The sequence below is a fragment of the Erythrolamprus reginae genome, chromosome 7, assembly GCF_031021105.1.
Source record: "Erythrolamprus reginae isolate rEryReg1 chromosome 7, rEryReg1.hap1, whole genome shotgun sequence".
NCBI classification, from domain to species: domain Eukaryota; kingdom Metazoa; phylum Chordata; class Lepidosauria; order Squamata; family Dipsadidae; genus Erythrolamprus; species Erythrolamprus reginae.
This window is the reverse complement of record NC_091956.1, coordinates 77,821,165-77,841,951: the sequence shown is the minus strand read 5'-3', so window position 1 is coordinate 77,841,951 and position 20,787 is coordinate 77,821,165. Positions and strand designations below refer to the sequence as shown.

The following is a 20,787-nucleotide window of genomic DNA, read 5'->3' as shown; positions in this document are numbered from 1 at the left end:
ATCCCACACCAACTTTAGTAAAATAGAATGGATTTTTCAAGCAAAACTATCCATAAATTGAAAAAACTTTCACAAAAACGGGGGGGGAGGCACATTTATGTGCAAAATAAACCAATAAGGATTAATTTTTTCAGTTCAATTTTCATTCCATTGTGTGCAGAAATGTTCAAACATGTTTCCAGGTGAAAAAAGCTTTCAAAAAGACCAAACATAAGCACTGCAAATGAAGAGTTTTCGGTCCGGGTCAGGGTGACCCGGGAACATAACATTAGGAACTTTTTTCGAACAGAACAGCAGTTAAAAAAAGTAATTTATTGAACAGATTTGCACAAACGTTTAAAATTCTTCAAGGTACTGTCCTTGGGCCTCTACACATTTTTTCTAGCGACTCTGCCATGACCGGTATGCACCTTGGAAGGCGTCTTTGGAGATCTCTTGCAAGGTCTTTGTCACCGATTGGATCTCTTCTATGGACGCCTTGCCACAACGCGCTACACGCTACAAGTCCACGAGTTCCTGGCCAAACACCAGGTCCCAATGTTGCCCCACCCTCTGTATAGTCGCCCCAGCAGACTTCTTTTTGTTCCCAGCCTTGAAAGGAACCCGTTTTTTGCCCATCAAAGAGATCCAATCAGCTGTGATGAAGACCTTGCGAGAGGTCCCCAAAGACGCCTTCCAGGATGTATACCGGTCATGGCAGAGTCGCTAGAAAAAATGTGTAGAGGCCCAAGGACTCTACACAATGTGTGGGGCCTCTCTAGGAATCTCCTGGAAGGAAACAGGGCCGGAAGAGGCAAGGAGAAGCCTCCGTGGGGCCTCTCTAGGAATCTCCTGGGAGGAAACAGGGCCGGAAAAGGCGGGGAGAAGCCTCCGTGGGGCTTCTCTAGGAATCTCCTGGGAGGAAGCAGGGCTGGAAAAAGTGGGGAGAAGCCTCCATGGGGCCTCTCTAGGAATCTCCTGGGAAGAAACAGGGCCTCCACCCTCCCTGTGGTTCCCCCAATCACACACATTATTTGCTTTTACATTGATTCCTATGGGAAAGATTGCTTCTTCTTACAAAGTTTTCTACTTAAGAACCTGGTCACGGAATGAATTAAGTTCGTAAGTAGAGGTACCACTGTATTAAAAAAACTTGAAAAAGATAATGGTCACAACAGCCCGCTGAACTAACCTTGCCAGTATACAAGATCAGGGTGAGAAACTACCCAGGCTTTCAAAACCCGCCTAAATTTTGCATGGCCTTCTGGTGATGACAGCAGCTCATCATACTGGTGACAGCGAGGGATGTCAACTTCAATCTACAATGTAAGCAACAAGAAGCAGCATAGGATAAGTCATAAAGGGAGAACAGGTGCAAAATCCATCTGACTTTCTACAGTTCAAATTGGTCAGAAAGAAGGCTTATCCTAGGCTCCAAATATCAATTGGAAATGCAATTTCGAATGAGCATAAATCCTTTTATTTATTTATTTATTAGATTTGTATGCCGCCCCTCTCTGAAGATTCGGGGCGGCTAACAACAATATAAAAAACAATGTGAACAAATCTAATATTAAAAATAATCTAAAAAACCCCAATTTAAAGAACCACTCATACATACAAGCATACCATGTATAAATTCTATAAGCCTAGGGGGAAGGGAGATTTCAATTCTCCCATGTCTGACGACAGAGGTGGGTTTTAAGGAGCTTGCGAAAGGCAAGGAGGGTGGGGGCAACTCTAATATTTGGGAGGAGCTGGTTTCAGAGGGTCGGGGCCGCCACAGAGAAGGCTCTTCCCCTGGGTCCCGCCAAACGACATTGCTTAGTCGACGGGACCCGGAGAAGGCCAACTCTGTGGGACCTAACCGGTCGCTGGGATTCATGCGGCAGAAGGCGGTCCCGGAGATATTCTGGTCCGATGCCATGAAGGGCTTTATAGGTCATAACTTTTAATAGAAAGACAAGATAAGAAAATATAAAGAGAGACAATGTAAATACTCACTTATTTTCTTAGATACTGTACTACCCTGTTTCCCTGAAAATAAGTCACCCCCGAAAGGAAGACATAGGAGAGGTTTCATAGAATTGCCTAATATAAGGCATCCCCCAACAGTAAGACATACGAGATCTTTCGTTTCTTAACATTCCTGAACAGAACATATATAACACTGCTGTCCATACATTGCATCCCCAAACGCTGCATCAATTAGTTTTAAAACACATCCAATACGCATCCAACATGCAGCTGCGTGTTTGGATGCATTTTTGCTGCAGCAGGATACAATTAATTGGAGAAAAAAAATAAGACATCCCCTGAAAGTAAGACGTAACACATCTTTGGGAGCAAAAATTAATATAAGACGCTGTCTTATTTTCGGGGAAACAGGGTAATTAAATGCCACAGTTTCATAGTTTACCTTGCAACAGTGCTCAACTCTTATTTTTCCCATCAATATCAATTTGTATTTGCAATCCTCATAGCAATGGACTTACAAAGGACCTAAAAATGCTGTCCCGAACTCTCCCATAAGCTTGAATATAATTACAAGGACTTTTCCCTTGCTCCCAATTATAGATTGAACTGAAACAAGAGCATCTGAAGTAATACAATCCTTTTATATGCACTTGACAAAGAGATCAAAAGGCAGAGTTCTGTCATAGGAGAAATATGAGAGTTCATTTGCCCTTCATGCATAATATTCAATTTCAGGATGATTACTTGAAGTTTACTACGGGGACAGAAAGTTTCCCCCCCCCCCTTTATGATCTTGCAGATGGGGATAAACTAAAAATAGGTATAATTTCATGGCCATCGGCACCATTAATTTTATTACTGTCTTTCAACTAAAAAGCTCAAGAAGAAAACTTCGCAAATATATAATGTATTGCAGGCATAAGGAAATATATGTTCTTCCTAATTTTAACAAAAATCTGTCTTATTAATTCTATTTATTTATTTATTTATTTATTAGATTTGTATGCTGCCCCTCTCCGTAGACTCGGAGCAGCTCACAGCAATAATAAACAATATACAGTGGTCCCTCGACCATCGCGAGGGTTCCGTTCCAGGACCCCAAGCGATGATCGATTTTTCGCGAAGTAGCGGTGCGGAAGTAAAAACACCATCTGCGCATGCGCAGATGGTGTTTTTACTTCCACCGCCGCCCGCCCTTCGCCCGCCCCGTTGCTCGCGCCTGGGGTTTCCCCGCGCGCGTGCCGCCCGCCTGCCCACGCCGTTGCTGGGGCCGCTTCCCAGCTGGGAAGCGGAGCTGGGATGTCCCCAAGCGCGCGCGCGTTGCTGGGGCCGCTTCCCAGCTGGGAAGCGGAGCTGGGGTTTCCCCAAGCGCGCGCACACCGCCCGCCCGCCCACGCCGTTGCTCGCGCCGCCGTACCGGGGCAAGAGGGGGAAGACCCAGGGAAGCCGCCCAGCAGCTTATCTGCCCGGCGGGAAACTCCACCATCTACGCATGCGTGGCCATAGAAAAAAAGGCACGCATGCGCAGATGGTGGAGTTTACTTCCGGGTTGAAAACTAGCGATATAGCCCTTTCGCGATGCTCGAGGACGCGAAACTCGAGGGTTCACTGTATAACAAATCTAATAATTTAAGAGAAACATTAAAACCCCCATTATTAAAAGCAGACATACACACAAACATACCATACATAAACTGTATAGGCCCGGGGGAGATGTTTCAATTCCCCCATGCCTGACGGCAGAGGTGGGTTTTAAGAAGTTTACGAAAGGCGAGGAGGGTGGGGGCAGTTCTAATCTCTGGGGGGAGCTGGTTCCAGAGGGTCGGGGCCGCCACAGAGAAGGCTCTTCCCCTGGGTCCCGCCAAACGGCATTGTTTAGTTGACGGGACCCAGAGAAGGCCAACTCTGTGGGACCTAATCGGTCGCTGGGATTCGTGCGGCAGGAGGCGGTCCCAGAGATATTCTGGCCCAGCAATACTGGTGTCTCTTGTACGCCGCGGGGTACCCAGAACCTGAACCCCGAACGACTCTCTCGCCATAGCTGGGACGGCCACAATCAGATTGATTGAATGGAGAGATCGTGGATTGCCTGGATGACATGATCAAAGCGTTTGTGCTGGAGAAAGGTGATGAAGAACTGAGCTGGGCAAGAGTTTGGCCGATTTAACAATAAAGAAAACAACTTAAAACTTAAAAAGAACTAAAAGAAGCTTCAAAATGGAGTTAATCTAGAAATTGGTAATACTATAGAGAGATTTAAAGGAACAAGTCTAAAAGCCCAAACTTGAGGATATTTTTATAATTGGATTTGGTGGGAATGAAGGAAACTGAATAAGAATGAGAATATTTTTATGTTTAAAATAGAGTGATACCTTGTCTTACAAACTTAATTGATTCCGGGATGAGGTTTTTAAGGTGAAATGTTTCTAAGACGAAACAGTTTCCCAAAGGAATCAATGGAAAAGTGATTAATGTGTGCAAGCCCAAACTTCACCCCTTTTGCCAGCCGAAGCGCCCGTTTTCACGCTGGTGGGATTCCCCTGAGGCTCCCCTCCATGGGAAACCCCACCTCTGGACTTCTGTGTTTTTGCGATGCTGCAGGGGAATCCCAGCAGGGGAATCCCAGCATCGCAAAAACGAGCGCTTTGCTGGCAATGGAAATCCAGAGGTGGGGTTTCCCAGCAAATGGAGCATCAGTGAAATCGCAGCATCGCAAAAACACCGAACTCCTCGAAACCCCACCTCCAGACCTCTGTGATTTTGCAATGCTGCGATTTCACTGAGGCTCCCCTCGCTGGGAAACCCCACCTCCGGACTTCCATTGCCAGCGAAGCTCCCGTTTTTGCGCTGCTGGGATTCCCCTGCTGGGATTCCCTGCAGCATCACAAAATCACGGAAGTCCGGAGGTGGGGTTTCCCATGGAGGGGAGCCTCAGGAGAATCCCAGCAGCGCAAAAACGGGTGCTTCGCTGGCAATGTAAATCCGGAGGCGGGGCATCCCAGCGGCGGCAGTGGGTTTGTAAGGTGAAAATAGTTTGTAAGAAGAGGCAAAAAAAATCTTAAACCCTGGGTTTGTATCTCGAAAAGTTTGTATGACGAGGCGTTTGTAAGACGAGGTATCACTGTATGGAGTTTCTTCTTCTTATTTTTTTTAAAGCTGTTTTGGGAAGCGATAATGCCACCTGCTGGTTAAAAGAAAATATTGCAACATAATTGAAGTGGACTGGACTAACATCTCTTGTAAGACTTGAGACTGATGATGCACTTGACTTCAACCTTGGGCTCAGCCTGGACATCTCCTACACAATGATTCCAAAGGTTTATGACACTTTAAAATAGCAAAAATCTTACCTGCCTGTCTGTAGGAATAGGAGTGTCCTTATCAATAGAATCATATTTTGCTTGAATATCTCCCTAAAATGAAGACACTGTAAGTTTTAGTGTAACACTGTCAAACATCGGAAACATCTCAGAAATAACCTACAGCCTATGAAAACTACATCGTGTCACTATAGCACACAGACCTAAACTAAAAGAACATAGTTTTGAATTTTCAAACGTGTGTGTGTCTGAAATTTGTACCTGTGAATTTTTGGGAGGAGTCTACCAGAGAGCCCGACAGAACAGCTAATTTCCAATGTTTTGTGGAAGGTAGGGTTGGTATATTGCATAGACAAGAGAAAATAATTCTGGCATATTTCTTACTCTTACCTCTACTCCAAGTAATGCCGCCCAGGTCAAACCTCTCACTAAAGGTGGAATGTCAACTCTAGCTTCTTTCCAAATTTGATTTTTTTTATAAGGATAGGCCTAGAAATAACATATCGATCTGGTGTTAGTAATACTTCTATACTTTTAATAGGACCTTACATTTCAACGTTGTTAACCTTTTTATTTTATAATAATTTATATACATGCCCTGAAAGACTCTATTGACTATATGCATTGACAGATACCAAAAGAAATATGAATATACTGTAGCTAACATCACAAAATTCATGCCAAAATTCATCAAGGGAAATTAAATGGATAAAATGGACTAAGACGCCTTAAACAAGATCTAAGTATTGCCCACAAGATCATATGCTGCAACGTCCTGCCTGTCGGCGACAACAGATTTAAACTTAATATTAACCGCTCCAAACTTGACTGTAAAAAATATGACTTCAGTAACTAAGTTGTCGAAGCGTGGAACTCATTACCGGACTCCATAGTGTCATCCCCAAACCCCCAACACTTTACCCTTAGATTATCTACGGTTGACCTATCCAGATTCCCAAGAGGTCAATAAGGGGCAAGAACAAGTGCACTAGAGTGCCTTCCATCCCCTGTCCTATTGCTCTCCTATATCTCCTATACTTTTCTTCTATTCCTATATCTCTTCTTCTATTCTTTCTATTACTATACCTTCTTTTCTATTATTTCTTAGATATATTTTACTATGAGTATCTCCTCTATAACCTTCATCATGTATTTTACTATGTGTATATAGATATATACCCACTAAAACCCTCATTGTGTATTGGACAAAATAAATAAATAAAATAAAATAAAATCAAATCAAGATTATGATAGCATTTGAAGTTTTACTAAACTACACACCTTCAGTAGTCTGTCAAATAAGACAATCCGGTTTAACTGATATTCAGTATCCCGCTCTCGAATAATAAGAGGAAGCTTGGCAACAGCAGATAATTCATTGTTACTATTTGAATGGGGCATATTTGACTGGCTGGAAAAAACCCAGAGAAAATAGTTCTTGAAGTATTATCTCTAGACTTAAACAGTAGAGGTAATCATAAAATAAACTAGGAAATGAAATAATTGAAATACACCACTTTGTGTAGAAAAGAAATACAGTTTTCTTTTTATGAACTAAAGCTTGATCAACTCATTATAAAATACCTTTGTATAAGAATATAATACAAATAGGTTGTACTATGTGATGTCAGGAAACATAATTCATAATACATCTACTATTAATCACTGTTGATCAACAAATGTATTAATAAACTTTCAGAATTTCAATCTCTTCTAATTAGTTTCAATTGAGTCAGAAGTTTTACTGCTTCTCAAGTCTGATTCTAATATGCGTAAATGTGTATGTTTAAATTAACAAATTAACCTGCACTGATTTGTAGTAGATCTACTTTAAAGTAGTAGATCTACTTTAAACAGCAGTGTTTCCCAACCTTGGCAACTTGGAGATATCTGGACTTCAACTCCCAGAATTCCCCAGCCAGCATTCACTCGCTGGGGAATTCTGGGAGTTGAAGTCCAAATATATTCAAGTTGCCAGGGTTGGGAAACACTGTGCTAAAGATTCTATTAATTTTATCGCTAAACTAGTATTTTGCTTCCAAAGGCCAACCAGTCTATTTCCTGGGAATCTGAGAGATTCCTATCTTCTCAAACAAAACATTTATTTTATATACTTACTCATCTTCAAGCAATGGATAAAATGCTTCCCCACCTACATCTTTCAATCTCTAGAAAAATAAGATAAATGTTCAGTTAGAAAAATATCAATTTATCATATCCAACAGTTAACAAAAAAACAACTTTATTATTTATTTATTTAGTTAGTTTATTTGCTGCCTTCTTGTTTAAACTTATACTTTTAATACAGTGGTTTGATCTTGGTTCAAAAGGAGGATTGGATTGTTTGTGGCAAATACAGCTGTTCTGCCGGCGTGTCCCAACCGCCTGTAATTACAGGGTAATTAGTCCAGAAAGACACACACCACACGATAGAAGGAAAACCAAAAGTCTTTATCAACAGAAAAACAGAAACAGCTCCCTTTTTAAATGTCAAAGGGATTTGTACTGTGTATTGTTGTTGTGAGCCGCTCCAATTCTCCAGAGAGGAGCGGCATACAAATCTAATTAATAATAATAATAATAATAATAATAATAATAATAATAATAATAATAGAGCTTAGTAACATATTGAAAATATATAAACGGTCCATCTTCTATTTCAAGAAATCATATAATATCTTACATTCCTGAGCTGACACAGCGATAATGTCACAGTTGTATCATCTAAAAGGAAACTTCTGTCCCGCCCTTGTCCAAAGCTCTCCCCATCTTCAAACAAAAAACTAGGAGTAAAAAAAAGAAAAGGAAGACAAATTTCAACAAAACAACAAACAGTAGCTTATGTAGGTTTTTCCTTCCCCACCATTTTCAATAAAACTATACTTTCATTATATTTGAAAGATTTGTTCAATCTGCAGTGTCATATATTTAGGGATATATCAATCGCAACAACACAAGAGCACGCGACAGATTCAAACTTAATATTAACCGCTCCAAACTTGACTGTAAAAAATATGACTTCAGCAACCGAGTTGTCGAAGCGTGGAACTCATTACCTGACTCAGTAGTGTCAACCCCTAACCCCCAACATTTTTCCCTTAGACTCTCCACGATTGACCTCTCCAGGTTCCTTAGAGGTCAGTAAGGGGCGTGCATAAGTGCACCAGTGTGCCTTCCGTCCCCTGTCCAATTGTCTCTCCTTATCTCATTTATCTTTTCTTCCTTTCAAATATGTTCACCTATACTTTTATATCTTTTCTTCTATTCTTTTCTTTATTTATATTATTACATATCTATTCTCTTCAATGTGTATTATGTATTGGACAAAATAAATAAATGAAATAAATATTGATGTTGATATTTACTCTGCTACTGCTTGTTAGTTAACATAATTTATAAATAAAAATAGTATATTTGAGAAGTTGAGGCGATACTCAAAATAAGTGGTTAATTTTGCAAATGCAAACCATGAATCACTGAAAAAGTAATTCTTATGTGCAAGTCATTTTAAAGTGAAAAACTCTGGCTTTCACATCGTGCAAAATCAGCTTTGGCTATTAAATTGTCAATCAAATAGATTTCAAGTTGTTTCCTGCCTGCAGGCATCTATATTTTAATTTTAATCAAATCGTTAAACTTTACCCTTAGATTATCTACAGTGGACCTATCCAGATTCCTAAGAGGTCAGTAAGGAGCAAGTACAAGTGTACTAGAGTGCCTTCCGTCCCCTGTCCTATTGCTCTCCTAAATCTCCTGTACCTTTCTTCTATTCCTATATCTCTTCTATTATTTTATTGATATGTTCTACAGTGTTCCCTCGATTTTCGCGGGGGATGCGTTCTGAGACCGCCCGCAAAAGTCGAATTTCCGCGAAGTAGAGATGCGGAAGTAAATACACTATTTTTGGCTATGAACAGTATCACAAGCCTTCCCTTAATGCTTTAAACCCCTAAACTGCAATTTCTCATTCCCTTAGCAACCATTTAGATTATTACTCACCATGTATATTTATTAAAGTTTATTAAAAAAAATATTTATTAAAAGTGGACGAAAGTTTGGCGATAACATATGATGTCATTGGGCGGGGAAAACCGTGGTATAGGGAAAAAACCCACAAAGTATTTTTTAATTAATATTTTTGAAAAACCGTGGTATAGCCGTTTCGCGAAGTTCGAACCCGCGAAAATCGAGGGAACACTGTATTACTATACCTTCTTTTCTATTATTCTTAGATATATTTTACCATGAGTATCTCCTCTACAACCTTCATCATGTATTTTACTATGTGTATATAGATATATACCCACTAAAACCCTCATTGTGTATTGGACACAATAAATAAATAAAAATAAATAAATAAATAAACAGGCAGCTAAGTCATTGACTGGGAAATGGAATTAAATAATTAAATACAATTAATACAATTAAATGTTTAGGTGAGAAATATTTTAACCGAATCTCTCTCTCTCTCTGTATGTATGTGTGTGTGTTGCTACCATTCATTTTGAAGGAAATAAAAAGTGCAAACACAGTGAATAAGTTGACTAGATCTTCAGACTATTGGACTTTTCTCTATTTAGAAACCAGTTTCGTTTTATCATTTCTATTTTTCTTTCTTGCTTTTATTCCCAAAAGCAGAGTGCTCTCCCTCCCCTTCCGCCTGTATATCTTACATAGGAAGCGTACAGATGGGCGGCTTGGAATGAATGATATCCTTGTTGACAAGCTCTTTCTCCAAGTCACCTCCAGCCAAGCACCAGAGATAATACACTTCTTCAATTGTCCTTTCTGCTAGGTAATCAGAACTTTCCTCTATTAACAGAATTCAACAAAGACATCTGTTAATATCAATTGTCCAGCAACAGGTATTTTAAATCCCCACCCCTGAAAGCGGAATGAAAAGTTTGCAGATAAAATTTTCCTTTGCATTATCAAATAAAAATAATGTTTTATCTACAAAGCAGTAACAAAAGGAAACCAGCTGGACAATCTATTGGCTGCTCTGTAGGAAGAAGTCTGTTTGAAAATTATGTTTGTATTTGCTCAGCCATTTCAAGTTACCCACCTTACTAAGGGTAGCTATATCATTTTATTTATTTATTTATTGGATGTGTATGCCGCCCCTCTCTGTGGACTCGGGGCGGCTAACAGCAGTGGTAAAAACAGCATGTGACAATCCAATACTAAAACAGTTAAAAACCCTTGTTATAAAACCAAGCATACATACAGACATACCATGCATAAATTGTAGAAGCCTAGGGGGAAAGAATATCTCAGTTCCCCCATGCCTGACGGCAGAGGTGGGTTTTAAGGAGCTTACGAAAGGCAAGGAGGGTGGGGGCAATTCTAATCTCTGGGGGAGTTGGTTCCAGAGGGCCAGGGCCGCCACAGAGAAGGCTCTTCCCCTGGGTCCCGCCAAGTGACATTGTTTAGTTGATGGGACCCGGAGAAGACCCACTCTGTGGGACCTAACTGGTCGCTGGGATTCGTGCAGCAGAAGGCGGTCCCTGAGATAATCTGGTCCGGTGCCATGAAGGGCTTTGTACTTCTATATCCTTAATTTTTGGGGCAGCTTTTTAAAAAGTTGTTCTCCTGTTATGCAAGAGACAGGAAGGCGACAGCTTCTTACAAAATGTGTTAGTTTGGTGATTCAGGAGATTTGTGATTGTAATTTTATTTGCTATAGTAGACCTAACTTGGAGTCTATCAGTCTTCATTTCAATGACTTGGCACCCTTAGTTATATGCTCTAATTTTGGATAGTACATGAATTGTATGAAATCCCAATTCAGCTATAATAATAATAATAATAATAATAATAATAATAATAATAATAATAATAATAATAGTAATAATAATAGTAATAATAATAATAATAATTTATTAGATTTGCTAGGGAAACGGCTGGGATCTGTTGTCTTACCTTCAAATAACTGATTAATATCTTCAGGAAGAGATAAATTAGCACATCGTAGATTAGGCGAGAAAAAATTGACAGGTGTATGGAAGGTTGGATATAAAGATGAGATTTCACTGAACACTGAATCCTTCAATAGTTTTCCAGGAGTGGGCCTGATACAATAAAAAAAAGGAAGTGAGGGCAGAAATATAACAAGAATCCAAACAATGCATACTAAATATGTATGCATCTGCATACTCAGATGTAACATATACAAACTTATTTTTCACAAACGGTACTTTGTCCTCACTGCATATATTTTAATTAGCAATGAAAGCCAATCACCCGTCGTTATATTTTGCAAACTCATAGTTAATCCTCAAGGCCACTTATTGATCCATTTAACTACATACAGGTAGTTCTCTCATTGTTGTTTAATATCTATTATTTGATTTTTTGGTCTATCTAAGTCTGAATCTTCTTCACTTGTATCAAAGTCCAAGTTTGGACAAAAAAAGCTGCTAAACATAATGGACCTACAGTTTTCAAAGTAGACGTAGATATCTACAGCTTTCATTTTATAACAACAAATTGAATATGTAGCACTTGTAGTTATGCTTATTTTCAGTCTAATGAATATATTTGTAAGGTCACTTACCGTTTGGAAGGGTGGAATGTAAGACACTTCTTAAGTAGAGCTAAAATATTTTCCGGAACTTCCTAGCGCGTAAAATATAGATTTCAATTTAGTTAACTCATTTATTTATATCAAATCAATACAGATGTTTTATATGGTTTAACCAAACGATGGACATCTACAATAGCCATAAACATCCACAGCACTGCTGAAATTCAATTTTTTTTACTACTGGTTCTGTGGGTGTGGCTTGGTGGGCGCGGTGTGGCTTGGTGGGTGTAGCTTGGTTGGTGTGGAGCTTGGTTGGTGTGGCGGGAAAGGACACTGCAAAATCTCCATTCCCGCCACAGTCCAGGGGAAGGGTATTGCAAAATCCTCATTCCCTTCCGCTCTAGGGGGTAGGATGTTGCAAAATCTCCACTTCTACCCCACTCTGGGGCCAGTCAGAGGTGGTATTTGCCAGTTTTCTGAACTAGCCAAAATTTCTGTTACCGGTTCTCTGAACTACTCAAAATTTCCACTCCCAATTCTCCAGAGCCTGTCATTTACTGCAAAATAAAGCAAAATAAAAATATAAGCATTATTTTTTTAATTTCAATGTTCATTTCATTGTGTGCAGAAATGTTCAAACTAGTTTCCAAGTGAAAAAGGTTTTCAAAAAGACCAAATATAAGTACCTAAATTTCCGGTCTGGGTCAAATAGATCCAGGAACAGTACAAGTGTATAGTGTTTTTGAATAGAGCATCAGGGTTTTAAAGGCATTGTTATTAAATCTTTTGATATATGCTTCAAAAAGAAAGCCACTATGAATGACAATTAACCATTGTGGGGATAAGTAACAAATTCTGACCTTTAGAATGTCCAAACATCCATGTTCCTCAGCTAGCACTGTTACGATGTCATCAACACATCCTGTATGTGAGAATGAAAGAACAGGTTGGTATATTCATTGAAACTATCCAGGACCAGTGAAATTTGTATTATCGCCTTAATAATCTGCAGTTAAGAGCAATAATATCCTGCTGCATTTATGAGTAGAGATGACTGACTGCATATTCAATTTTCAGATACAGTGTTCCCTGGATTTTCGCGGGTTCGAACTTCACGAAAAGTCTATACCACGGTTTTTCAAAAATATTAATTAAAAAATACTTCACGGGTTTTTTCCCTATACTGTACCACGGTTTTCCCTGCCCAATGACGTCATATGTCATCGCCAAACTTTCATCTGCCTTTAATAAATATTTGTTTTAATAAACTTTAATAAATAAACATGGTGAGTAATAATCTAAATGGTTGCTAAGGGAATGGGAAATTGCAATTTAGGGGTTTAACGTGTGAAGGGAAGGCTTGTGATACTGTTCATAGCCAAAAATAGTTTATTTACTTCCGCATCTCTACTTCGCGGAAATTCGACTTTTGCGGGCGGTCTCGGAACGCATCCCCCGCGAAAATCGAGGGAACACTGTACACTAAAAAATACCACATTCCAGAGCTTGAATAATGACTTGGTACCCATTTGGGATTTTATGAGGCCTTCAATGATCTGCAGTTATTTGGACATTACTCACCAAGATTAAGTATCAGTTTTAATCTCTCAGCTACGTCCAAACTCTGAAACAGCTTTCTGCCCTAAAGCCAAAAATAAAGGGGGTGATTAATGAAGCATTATTATGAACCGCATAGCGGTTTTGTGTGTACTTAAATCATGTACTAAGGAGACATCCGCGAGGATAATTGTTGTTTTTAAACAGACCTCAGTAAAAAGGTGCGTGGACCGAAAAGATTTGTATGCCTATCTCAAGATTATGCTGAATTTTCTCTGGACCATTCCATAGGAAAAGGGCAGTGCAACAATTGCACTATTTTCTGGACATTAATTTTTGTTTTAACTAAATGACTCATAAGTTCATTGAGCAAAAATATACCAAGCATGTTTCTCAAATATCTTGGGGGGGGGAAAAAGAGAGTACAGTGATACCTCGTCTTACAAACGCCTCGTCATACAAGCTTTTCAAGATACAAACTCGGGGTTTAAGATTTTTTTGCCTCTTCTTACAAACTATTTTCACCTTACAAACCCACCGCCGCCGCTGGGATACCCCACCTCTGAACTTCCGTTGCCAGCGAAGCACCAGTTTTTGCACTGCTGGGATGCCCCTGAGGCTCCCCTCCATGGGAAACCCCACCTCTGGACTTCCGTGTTTTTGCGATGCTGCAGGGGAATCCCAGCAAGGGAACCCCAGCATCGTAAAAACGGACGCTTCGCTGGCAACGGAAGTCCGGAGGTGGGATTTCCCAGCGAGGGGAGCCTCAGTGAAATCGCAGCATCGCAAAAACACAGAGGTCTGGAGGTGGGGTTTCAAGGACTTCGGTGTTTTTGCGATGCTGCGATTTCACTGAGGCTCCCTTCACTGGGAAACCCCACCTCCGGCCTTCCGTTGCCAGCGAAGCGCTCGTTCTTGCGATGCTGGGATTCCCCTGCAGCATCGCAAAAACACAGAAGTCCGGAGGTGGGGTTTCCCATGGAGGGGAGCCTCAGGGGAATCCCAGCAGCGCAAAAACGGGCGCTTCGGCTGGCAAAAGGGGTGAATTTTGGGCTTGCACGCATTAATCGCTTTCCCATTGATTCCTATGGGAAACATTGTTTCGTCTTACAAACTTTTCACCTTAAGAACCTCCTCCCGGAACCAATTAAGTTTGCAAGACAAAGTATCACTGTATTTCTGAAGTTGGGGCTTCAGGTGTATTATCCTCACTAATGCTTAATGGATTTGAAAGTTCTGATAAAGTTGAAAGTTGTGGTCCAACTATAGTTGGACCACAAAAGCATGAAAACATGTTACATACCATACAAAGTTCAAATAATATAATACCAAGAGACCAGACATCTGATTTAGGACCAGAACGCAGGGATTTTTCACTCTGTATGTAATCACTGCATTTAATAATTCCTTGTGCAATTACTTCAGGGGCCAGATATGATGGATACCTAAAATTAATATTAATTTATTAAAATAATTTATAAAATAACCAAAATAGCAAGACAAATTATTTCTGGTCACACAGATGTTACCTTGAAAAGAAATATTATTTATCTACCGTAAGGAGATTGATTTTTATAATTTTTTAGTACCTCAAAACTATTGATTGAACTAGACAATGGGATAAGTGAACTTCTTTTCAAATTATGCTTCAAACTTTGTTAAACTTTGTTTTAAAAATTATTATTCAGGAGCAGGTGATGAAAACAAACTTCACAATTCATTTTCCAATGCCTATATTTTTCTTTAATGAACAGTCATAATGGCAGAAAAACTTAAATAAAATCCTTTTCTGTCATTAAAGTGAATTTGTAGGTCCAAAAGATTCTACAAATAAGCCATGGAAATTGAGAAGTGACTTGGTACCTAAAGTCAAAGCATGCTTTTAAAGATTTGAAATGTACTACTCTATCCACTCTAAAGGATATCAAATAAGTCTTTTTTTCCAAACCACTCATAGTTTTCAGAGTGTTCCTTGTATTACACAATTTCCCAAGTTGCTACTTTCTCCTTTTTTATCAAATTTATTTATTTATTAGATTTGTATGCCGCCCCTCTCCAGAGACTCGGAGCGCCTTACAACAAGTAACAATACAAATCCAAAATTAAAACAGATTTAAGACCCTTAACATAAAAAACAATCATACATCTCATACAGACCATACATAAAGCGGAACAGCCCAGGGGAATCAATTTCCCCATGCCTGACGACAGAAGTGGGTTTTGAGAAGTTTGCGAAAGGCAAGGAGGGTGGGGGCAGTTCTAATTACATTTATTGGATTTATATGCCGCCCCGAGTTTTCGGAGAGGGGCGGCATATAAATCCAATAAATCTAATCTAATCTAATCTCCGGGGGGAGTTGATTCCACAGGGTCGGGGCCACCACAGAGAAGGCTCTTCCCCTGGGTCCCGCCAGGCGAGATTGTTTCGTCGAAGGGACGCGGAGAAGGCCAACTCTGTGGGACCTGACTGGTCGTTGGGATTCGTGCGGCAGAAGGCGGTCCTGGAGATATTCTGGTCCGATGCCATGAAGGGCCTTATAGGTTATAACCAACATAATATTATTTCATCATAGTTAACATGCTTTCATTAATGCAATGTTATATGTATGGCAGGCTCTATCTGCCTGCCTGCCTGCCTTTCTCTCTCTCTCTCTTTCTCTCTCTCTCCCTCCCTCTCTGTCTCTCTCTCTCTTTCTCATTGATGGCCCCATCAGAAACTGGTTTGGAAGTGGAAGATGAGTGAAAACTGGGACCATCAGACAGGGGTTACACGAATCCCAGAAATGTCCAGAGAGCCTGGGAAATAAGGAAGATAGTCATTAGTCTCTCTGTTAACCTCTTGCTTCTATTAAAGCAGGGGATAATCGGCTGCTGATTTTTAACCTTGATCAGTAGAAACAGACTGTGTCCAAGGAACAGCTGCCATAAGAATAATAGAAAGTGACATTTTATGATCTAATGTCGTTTGGCGGGCCCCAGGGGAAGAGCCTTCTCTGTGGCGGCCCCAGCCCTCTGGAATCAACTTCCCCCGGTGATTAGAACTGCCCCCACCCTCCTTGTCTTTCGTAAATTACTCAAGACTCACTTATACCGCCAGGCATGGGGGAGTTGAGACACCTTTTCCCCAGGCTTCTTTATATTTTGTTTCATGTTTGGTATGAATGTGCTGTTTGGTTTTTAAATATATGATAGGGTTTTATATGCTTCTTTTAATATTAGATTTGTTTTGCTATAATATTGTTTTTATTGTTGTGAGCCGCTTCAAGTCTTCGGAGAGGGGTGGCATACAAATCTAATAAAATAATAATAATAATAATAATAATAATAATAATAATAACAACAACAATAATAAATAACACCTTTAATTAGATGATTTTATTCTATGCATACACAGTATTTCTTGAATAGTGGAAGAACAGTAAATGTCAATCTTAGTCAAATGACCTAGAAAATTACTTTCCTAATGTTCATATATGATTTAAAGTTATTTTAAAAACAATCCACTTACCCTATAGGAAAGTCAACATCTGCACCATAAGCAGTCATATGATAAAGGCCAAATTTTGACAATTTAGTATGCCCCTGTTAAAAGAAAACAAACCATTTAACTACTCGACAAAGTTTTTGTGCCTTGTACATTAGAAATAAACATTGATACAAATCTTTGAGGTTCCAATTCTTATGGACAAAAAAGACTTCCCAGTGGTTTAAAATTACAGTATTACCTCTACTTAAGAACGCTTCTACTTAAGAACTTTTCTAGATAAGAACCGGGTGTTCAAGATTTTTTTGCCTCTACTTAAGAACCATTTTCTACTTAAGAACCCAAGCCCGGAAAAATTTTGCAGGAAATTTGAGAGCAGCACAAAGGCCCGGCCAGTTTCCTGCCATTCCCCCTTTAATCCTGGCCATCTCTGGCTTTTCTGGGCCGCCAGAGGAGCCTTTCGGTGGTGATTAAGGAGGCTTTGGCAGTCTAGAGCAAACAAAGCATTTTCCTTTGTCTTGGAAAGGGAATAAACTTCTGCCAGCGCCCAGATAAAAGAAACGCTCCCTTCGCTCTGGGCAGCCCAGAGTGAACGGAGTGTTTTCCTTTCTCTGGGTGCTGCCTCAGAGTCCCCCCCCTTTTTTTAAGCCTTAAAGTTTTGGATTTTTTGATTCCCCTCACCTTCTTCCTTCAGCAACGACTGTCCTCCTCCTCTTCTTCCTCCTCCGCCTCCCACCCAAATTCCAAGCTTTTATTTCTTTCCTAATTGGTTTGCACGCATTATTTGCCTTTACATTGATTCCTATGGGAAAAATTGCTTCTACTTACAAACTTTTCTACTTAAGAACCTGGTCGCGGAATGAATTAAGTTAAGTAGAGGTATCACTGTATCTCCTTTTGTAAAAAGAAACATTTCTTCAGCATGCCTTGTATTATTATTGTATTATTACAATAATACAAGGTATTATTATTGCTGTGAGCCGCCCCGAGTCTGCGGAGAGGGGCGGCATACAAATCTGATAAATAAATGCCTGTTCTTAAACAGACACGCAAACCATTTGTTTTTTAACAGTTCAGTGTATCAAAATTTATGTATTTATTTATTTATTTATTCGATTTTTATGCCGCCCTTCTCTTTAGACTCAGGGCGGCTTACAACATGTTAGCAATAGCACTTTTTTCAACAGAGCTAGGCTATTGCCCCCACAATCCGGGTCCTCATTTTACCCACCTCGGAAGGATGGAAGGCTGAGTCAACCTTGAGCTGGTGATGAGATTTGAACCGCTGACCTTCAGATCTACAAGTCAGCTTCAGTGGCCTGCAGTACAGCACTCTACCTGCTGCACCACCCCGGCTCAAAATGCGCCAAAACGCACTATGATGCTTCGTCTTTATTTGTAATAATAATAATAATAATAATAATAATAATAATAATAATAATAATAATAATAATAAACATTTATTTATAATGCCTTTTTAACAAAGGGCATAACAACAAGCCATACACAGCTAACAAATGCAGACAGTAGGTAATACACACATCTAATAAATGGGGGGGGTGCAGCAGCGGGTTGCACCCGGTACGTCTGGGATCGGGGTTCCGGTAGCGGAAATTGAGATGTGCATGCACGTCCGCACTCCCGACACACGCACATGCATGCCTGCATGAGATCTGGCCTCTGCGCATGCGCAACAAGTGAAATCTCACGTGAGGACATTTTCGTGCACAAGATTTTGCCGATTTACGGTGGGGTTTTTTTGCTTCTGTGCATGCATGGAAACAAAGAAATGTTAGCATGTGGCATGGAAAAGGGGGATGGAATGTTGAGAGAGCGCTAATTTGCATACTGGCATGTGGTCAGTTGGAAGATAGAATTCTTGGATGGATCTGTAGAGAGCAGATGTATAGAGAAATATAGTTATACTGTCGAGTTGTTTACTTGTGTAAATATGAAACCAGTTCAATGAGAAAAGAAGAAATAAAAGCATAAGATTTATATTGGAGTCATTATAACTTTACTCCAATATACATAGTATCACGGTTCTGCTATGAAGAGCCTCTGCTGTATGAAGTGAAGAACATCACTTATAACCATAAATAATATAGAAACCCAACAGAAAATCAGCAAAATCTCTCTTGTGCGAGCATCCTCGTGCTAGATTTCGCTTGCGGTGCATGCGCAGAAGCCTAATCTCGCGCCGATGGGCACGCACCTGCGCGCTGGAGACGCCCTGTGTGTGTGTGTGTGTGGTGTGTGTGTAAAATCATAATTGCTCACATAACTGCTTCAGGATTTTCTTCAGGCGTCTGACCTCCGTGTATAATATATAATAGAAGACTAATAGCCAAAGACTCACCTCTCCGTCCATGAGGATATTATTAGGTGAGAGAGCTCGGTGGACTATCCCATACTCATTGAGATACTGCAACCCTTGTAGCACTTCAAAGGCGATACATAATGTTCTGAAAGGACTGCAATGAAAGATTGCCAAGTTAGAATTCTTCTGAAGCAGCACAATATTGTTGGCTGATGTTTTCGTACCACGTTCTCATAATTTGGAGATCAAAAGAGTGACATGCATCTCATACTGGAAAGATTGCTGTAAATTGCTTTCATCATATTATGGGCTTTGATATTGTAATCTTTTATTGTTTTATTTAATACATTGTGAGTTAATTTGAGAGAGTATGTGACAACCCAAAGGCTTTTTATTAAGGAAATAGGTAAAAGAAAGAATTAAGTTGGAATTGTGATAGGTGACTAAACTGAATTTACAAATCTTAGCTTTCTTTCTGGCTTAAAGACATTATTTTCTCTAATAACTCAGAGTGACATCAACAGCATAATTTTATTCCCTCAAATCAAAATTCAACTTCAGTGATTTACTCCAATGTAATTATTGTCAAAACTTATATAATACAAGCAACTACATTTCACACAACAAATGATGGCTACCTTCTTAAAATAGGTGGTTAATGGTCCCATAGAGCAGTGTTTCCCAACCTTGGCAACTTGAAGATATCTGGACTTCAACTCCCAGAATTCCCCAGCCAGCATTCGCTGGCTGGGGAATTCTGGGAGTTGAAGTCCAAATATCTTCAATTTGCCAAGGTTGGGAAACACAGCCATAGAGCATGGAGCATGCTTCTCTAAAGGAATCATACTTTACATGTTAGTTTTAGCTGTCAGGCCGACAAGATAATACAAAAAGCATCTCATCCTCCCACTTCTCTATGTAACAATTGATTGATTGATTGATTGGACTTGTATGCCGCCCCTCTCCGTGGACCCGGGGCGGCTCGCAACACATAGCGAAACACAACAGTACAGTTATAGGCGGTAGGGAAAGCAAGTAGGATGCTTGGCTGCATAGCTAGAGGTATAACAAGCCGGAAGAGGGAGACTGTGATCCTGCTGTATAGAGCGCTGGTGAGACCACATTTGGAATACTGTGCTCAGTTCTGGAGACCTCACCTACAAAAGGATATTGCCGCACGAATCCCAGCGACCAGTTAGGTCCCACAGAGTTGGCCTTCTCCGGGTCCCGTCAACTAAACAATGTCGTTTGGCGGGACCCAGGGGAAGAGCCTTCTCTGTGGTGGCCCCGACCCTTTGGAACCAACTCCCCCCAGATATCAGAGTTGCCCCCACCCTCCTAGCTTTTCGTAAGCTCCTTAAAACCCACTTCTGTCATCAGGCATGGGGGAATTGAGACTTTCCCTCCCCTAGGCTTATAAAATTTATGCATGGTATGTTAGTATGTATGATTGGTTTCTAAATTGGTTTTTTTTTAATTAACTTAAATATTAGATTTGTTTACATTGTATTATTATTGCTGTGAGCCGCCCCGAGTCTGCGGAGAGGGGCGGCATACAAATCTGATTAATAAATAAAATAAATAATAAATAAAATTGAACGGGTCCAAAGACGGGCTACAAGAA

The 20,787-nt window shown here is 40.1% G+C and overlaps 1 protein-coding gene across 2 annotated transcripts in view; it reads right to left on the bottom strand.

The window, feature by feature from the left end:
* TBCK (TBC1 domain containing kinase) overlaps positions 1 to 20,787 on the bottom strand; it is an 86,002-nt gene that overhangs the window by 38,732 nt on the left and 26,483 nt on the right. For both annotated transcript variants that reach the window (XM_070757926.1, XM_070757927.1), the window contains exons 4-17: positions 19,203 to 19,317; positions 16,868 to 16,941; positions 14,663 to 14,804; positions 13,384 to 13,444; positions 12,663 to 12,724; positions 11,833 to 11,894; positions 11,199 to 11,347; positions 9,950 to 10,088; positions 7,960 to 8,059; positions 7,395 to 7,444; positions 6,558 to 6,687; positions 5,667 to 5,765; positions 5,307 to 5,369; positions 1,172 to 1,298 (exon numbers count right to left, since the gene is read on the bottom strand). In XM_070757926.1, the coding sequence (XP_070614027.1) occupies positions 1,172 to 1,298; positions 5,307 to 5,369; positions 5,667 to 5,765; positions 6,558 to 6,687; positions 7,395 to 7,444; positions 7,960 to 8,059; positions 9,950 to 10,088; positions 11,199 to 11,347; positions 11,833 to 11,894; positions 12,663 to 12,724; positions 13,384 to 13,444; positions 14,663 to 14,804; positions 16,868 to 16,941; positions 19,203 to 19,317 (1,373 nt within the window). The remainder of the gene's footprint in view (positions 1 to 1,171; positions 1,299 to 5,306; positions 5,370 to 5,666; positions 5,766 to 6,557; positions 6,688 to 7,394; positions 7,445 to 7,959; positions 8,060 to 9,949; positions 10,089 to 11,198; positions 11,348 to 11,832; positions 11,895 to 12,662; positions 12,725 to 13,383; positions 13,445 to 14,662; positions 14,805 to 16,867; positions 16,942 to 19,202; positions 19,318 to 20,787) is intronic.